We start from the raw sequence: 5,383 nt of genomic DNA, 5'->3' as shown, positions 1-5,383 counted from the left end.
TAACTATATCTCTTAATTATATCTAATATTATTGCGTTGTTGTAGAGCAATTGCGTAGAGCGTCGCGTCAGGTTAGGTGGGGTGGGCCACTTACTGGTGTGGGCCGCTTACTGGTGGTGCACGTTAGGTCTCAACTTTCACCCATTCACAACACGGAGTCACGACTGGTGCCTGTAGCCTCCATTGCATCCATTCAACATTTCTCTACCAATTCCAATTTACATGGTTTCCAACTTGTCAATGCATGAACTGTGTTGCTTCTGAAATCGGCACTGCATCTAGACTAGATCAAAGCCAAAAGAGACCTTGAAGGTATGTGTTGTTGAAACACGACCCTGAATACATTTGGTATTTTGTTACGCTCAAACCACCTGGGTCCAGAAGCCTTTAGATCCAGCTTGCTCGCGAGACCTATCTGGGTACCAAAACAAATCTCGTTCAATACCCTCATGCATTGTCAATGCGCCGACTGCAAGCACATACCAAAAGACCCCCGACACGCCACCATAATAACTAAATATGGCTGCAAAAAGCAACACATCGTAACAGCACACCCTCACGCTTGAGTCAACCCGATATTCCGGTATCGAGGGCATGGCCCGTCTGTTCCAAACTTTGCCCACACACATTGTCAGCTGTGGCTGAGCCAGAATCCAGACCTGGGAAACGGGTACCGCCCGTGGATAAACAGCTCATCGGAAAAATGTGGCAGCTTACTCTAGACGGCTACGACAGCCGGAATTTCCAGAGACCGGAGTTTTGGGAGATCTACGACGCAGGTCCGAGGCGTGGTCGATGTCAGCTCTATACAAGCGAATGGCATCAGACGTCCTCGCAGCTCTAGAGAATGCCTCCGCGATTGAAAAGAGTACGACCAAGCTATTGTCAGTGTGACCATCACATCAAATCTTCTCCGGAAGAATCACAGGGTTAAGCGGAAGAATATAATCATGGTGATAGTCAATAGATTCAGAAACTATATCTTCGCGGCCAGCACGTCCATTACATCTCCTTTGACAATAAACGCCGACAGCCGAAAGCAAAGTCCCAGTGGTATCGATCGAGTAAATGAAAAGCAAAACTACAAACTTGGTAGTACAGCAAAGAAGTTCGTTGGTCATGTTCGTTCGTTCGTTCATGGAGCCATGTCTGTGTGCGGGTTGCTGTGTAACCTTTTTCATGCATCCCATCCGTATCGCTCAAAACGCTCATGACAAAAACAAAATATCGTATCTCTAATCATGCTCAGAGAGCCCAGTCCAGCGATGCGGGCTCCATACCCACACCGTTGACGCCTCCAACAATATTGTCGGGCATCCAGGGGCCTCTCTCTTCCCTTGTGGCGCCATGCAGGGCATCTGCGCGGTTGAGGGTCTGGACGTCCAAGTCTGTGACGTACGACTTGCCATCAGGCAACTTTGTGCGTACTTCAAACTCCTGGTCGAGCATCATGTCATCTTTCCATAGCCTTCTCTGGCCATCATATACGCACAAGACGCGCTTCTTCATCTTCATCTTATCGGTAGCGCAGCCCCAAGATACCGGGTAGTTCTTGCGCTTCTTGCGTCCGGAACCGGTGATGGCTACGCCGCCTTTGGAGAAAGTGAGGCCAGCGCGAGGACCGGATTTTTGGATGCGAGAAGAGGAGAGGTGGTTTGTTAGGTGGTTACCATCCCCGGCGTGCTGCGTTGCGCCGACACCCCGGGAATGTGTTAGTTGTCAATCCTTCTTCGAGGATTTGATGCCTCCCTTGCCTGAGCGGCCGCGGCGGGAGCCGTATGTGGCATCATCGTGGTCATCGTTATCGACTTCCTCTTCCTCATAGTCATCTTCCTCATCCTCGGCATAGTTGGGTACTGTGTACTCAATGCTCTTAGATAGACCGTTGCGATCGAGAGTCTCAGTGACGTCCGGATCCTCTGCAACGGAGGTAAGAAGGCGTTGGTTGATGGCTTCACTTGGGTCGGTTTGCTGTACAACACGCAGCACACAATCGTCCAAATGTTCGTAGAACTCTTGCGCGTTGGCAAAAGTAACCGAGCAAGTAGAACAGGTACCAGCAACGTTGGGCTGCGAGCCACCGAAAGCCTTGCGGCTTGATGGGCTCTTCTTGCGGCTGTTAGGAGGATTCTGCTCCACGCCGTGAACAGAGGTAAGGTGCCTCTTGAAGACATCAGCACGGTTGAACGACTTCTCAGCCGCTGAACCACTGCCTGGACAGAAACCGCAGACCATTGTGCCCTTGTAGTGCGTGAGCGTGTGACGGTTCTTGTCATATTTCCTCGCGAAACCCTTGGTGTTGTACTCGCAGGTCGCGATCGGGCACTTTTCCGGTCGTTCGTTCTGGTGGGTGAGCATGTGTGCCTTCAGGTCTTTGAAGACGCGCCCACACTCTGGTAGTGGGCACATTCCCTTCTCGCGGGTCTCATCGTTGTCGAAGCTGCTTCCACTCTTGCCTGAGTGGTGCGAGTGAAGAGAGTTGACAGAGCCTCGCCGTTGACCATTGTACTGGGGGTAAGGCTGGTATTGCTGAGTACGAAGATAGGGGCTGGCACTACCCTTCTTGATGCGTGCCGGACCGGGGCGCTGGCTGTGGGAAGAGAGTTGAGAGAGAGCTGGTGAGGGTGGTTGCTCGATGATGGGGAAGTAAGGAGATGGGGTAGTCCTAATCTCAGGGTATGGGCTCTGAGGCGCGAATGCGAATGGCTGAATGAGATTAGGGTCTGCTTATACTGCATTAGTCTCCATCATTTATAGCATTGGGAGGCAACCGACAAGTCTGAGAGAGTTGAGAAGATTGTGAAACTGAAATGACAGAAGGAGAACTAGTTGATGCCATATCACGCATGAGACCATGCGGCAAAAGAGAATTTCTCCGCTCATTTGGTTTCGAGGACCAAGTGGCTGAAGCTGGGGTCGTGGGCGTCTTGAATACATGCCTCTTGTAGATTGGCGAGGTAGGCGATGCAATGAAAGAAGAAGAAGAAGAGACCGTTGGTAAAGGAACTGTTGACTTACCCACATATGACTTATCTGTCGCTACCATTCCTGGGTACTCGTATCCAGTAGTCACCCCTAGTCCCATTGTGCTCCACGAGTCATTGAAATGTGGAACAAGTGATGGGGAGCCCATGGCGGAAGACGACACTGAAGCACCGGATTCAGAAGACGCAGAAAGAATGGGAGGCTGCTCGTGGAAAGAATGTGAAGTTGAGTGGGGAGAGCCGGCAGGGGTCTGATACTGGTAAGGCTTGACACCTTGTGCGATGGCATCATAATGGTATTGCAGGTCTTGAGGCCTTTGCATCTCTGCGAGGGTAGCCATGTGGTCATATGAGGCGCTGAAGGTGTGCTCCATGGCATATGTTGAGGCAGGCACGTAAGGCAAGTTGTGGTGAAAATCCAGATGCTGTTCTTGGTTGCTGGAGTAGAGCTCAAAGTCGTGAGGCATGCTCGGTGGATATTGTGCGTAGTCAACCATGATGAACAATGTGGGAGATGAAACAAAGCAAACTGGAACAGTCGAGTGTCGAGTTGCAGCAGATGCCTATATCGGTAAATGGAGTCAGCATAAGCACTGAGCATGTGCGATGGGATCGTTGGTGTTTGGTTGGTAGGGCTAGCGCAGATTATAAGGGACCGACAGGGGAAAGCTTACCTTCCCGGAGGAGGTGCCGATCCAATTCTAAGGTCGTCGTATGAGTCGGCGATAACTCAAAAGGCGTGGGAACTTTGTAGATCTTTTACTGCATCTAGGCACGAGAGTGACAAGGCGTCGTCCCTCTCTGTAGAGTAGTCCTGGCGGCGGCTGGCTGAAGCGAGGGACAAGTCAGAAGCGGGAAGGACTATGGTGCTGAAGAGAGAACCAAGGCGTCGGAAGAGGTCTGGATGAAGTAGTGTTTGCGTTGATCATAGGCCTGGATGGAGGACGATGCCTCGGGGGGCGAAGTTGGTTTATACATAAGGCCAGAGTCAAGACGGCCGTGGCCCCCAGCGGGAAACAGTGCACGAAGCCATACGACGGCAGGCCAAACCCCTGTCCTGGAGGCTTTACTGCCCTACGAGCTTGGGCCTCTGGCATAGGGTGGCAGATTAGGAAACGGTCAGGCCACGCTAGGAAAAATAAAAGAAGGCAGAAGTTACCGGCCGCCGTCAATTCACGTCCCCGCCTCGATCGCGCGCCCCGACTGCTCAGTGGTAGCACTAACCCCTTGGGAGTCGCGGTGTGCCCGACCCCTGTTTGCGCAAGTCGACGCACCAACAGAGCAAGCCATGCCGAAAGTGACGAGGGGTCGAAGCACGTCAGCGAGTAGGCGTGCAGAGCGTGGGAGCCGTCATGCTGCATCTGGCAAAGACAAGCGGATTAGGGATAGACCCTGAAGAAAACGCACGCTCGATCACCGCTTCGGTCGGGGAGCCATGGGCGGACTGGGGACAGGTCCTGTCCTGCCATTCCGCAAGCCAGGCGGCCCTTAGCGCATCTGATACGCGATCCTCTCGCTTTGCCCGCAGCTCGGACCGTCATGCACGAGCTGTGGCTGGTGACGCTAGCACGCGGCTGTGCAGGCTCATGACGTCTCATTGGACATGGGCACACTGCTAATCTTAGACCATTGCCCGCAACGGGGTCGCTAAGCGAGTCTTCGTGGGGCTCAGTCTGCGCTGCACTGCCTCTCCAACAGGCCGTCTCTTCGTGCTGACCTCACCGAGTTTCTCATCGTCACGTTGTGACATCGTCACTGCGGGACTCGATGATGCACAGTTTTCCTGACTAACCACCGCTCCAAATTGCGGTGCGTCATATCACAGCTCGACCGCAATGCAAGGCTACCGTGGCATGGCGTGACATGGTCCTCTGAATAATCGTCGTCGACCTTTGGTGTGGTGGGCACATTGCAGCTGGCCGGCTATCGCATGTGACGGCGCCTGTACTGGCCATCCTATGGTCGCGACCGAACACCTACCCTACAGCCGTTTGCTAGACTTGCGCCCGTCGTGGGGAGCCAAGTCAGAGCAATTTCGCTCTGGGGGCCTTGCGCTGCCACGGTACGCTATGTGCACACGCCGTGTGTCCTTGACCAGAGCAGAGGCTCCCGACTGCTAGCTGTCATACACGGACCTCATGTTCCGTACCATGCTAACGTACCATCTGGTAATCAGCGTGACATCTTGTTCCGCGTGGTGCCTGAACCCTTATGGCCCGACATCGTGGATAAGGTTTTGGAAGGCGTCAACCACACCCTTCCTGGGACCAACCATTCTATCAGCCATGCCGCCTGCTCTTGGCCAAGTATACCGGCTGCAGTGCAACTGGCGCATGATTGTCGAGTGCGTTGCTACACCCTGATGCACCTCAACCATGGAATGTAACACAGCTGCCCGA

At 53.3% G+C, this 5,383-nt stretch overlaps 2 protein-coding genes across 2 annotated transcripts; both read right to left on the bottom strand.

Moving 5' to 3' along the window:
* Window positions 1-1,245: 1,245 nt before the first annotated feature.
* J4E82_007106 (uncharacterized protein) lies at window positions 1,246-1,515 on the bottom strand (the record flags this gene model as incomplete). Its single annotated transcript, XM_051733355.1, has 1 exon — window positions 1,246-1,515. The coding sequence occupies one exon, from the start codon at window positions 1,513-1,515 to the stop codon at window positions 1,246-1,248; it is 270 nt and encodes an 89-aa protein (XP_051586957.1).
* A 204-nt stretch (window positions 1,516-1,719) lies between these two features.
* J4E82_007105 (uncharacterized protein) lies at window positions 1,720-3,481 on the bottom strand (the record flags this gene model as incomplete). Its single annotated transcript, XM_051733354.1, has 2 exons — window positions 1,720-2,723; window positions 3,019-3,481. 2 exons carry the CDS (start codon window positions 3,479-3,481, stop codon window positions 1,720-1,722), a joined length of 1,467 nt encoding a protein of 488 aa, XP_051586956.1.
* Between the last annotated feature and the right edge of the window lie 1,902 nt (window positions 3,482-5,383).

This window comes from Alternaria postmessia (assembly GCF_024291825.1).
Source record: "Alternaria postmessia strain BMP 2775 chromosome Unknown scaffold_45, whole genome shotgun sequence".
NCBI classification, from domain to species: domain Eukaryota; kingdom Fungi; phylum Ascomycota; class Dothideomycetes; order Pleosporales; family Pleosporaceae; genus Alternaria; species Alternaria postmessia.
The sequence above is the reverse complement of the archived record's forward strand: the minus strand, read 5'-3'. Positions and strand labels throughout refer to the sequence as shown.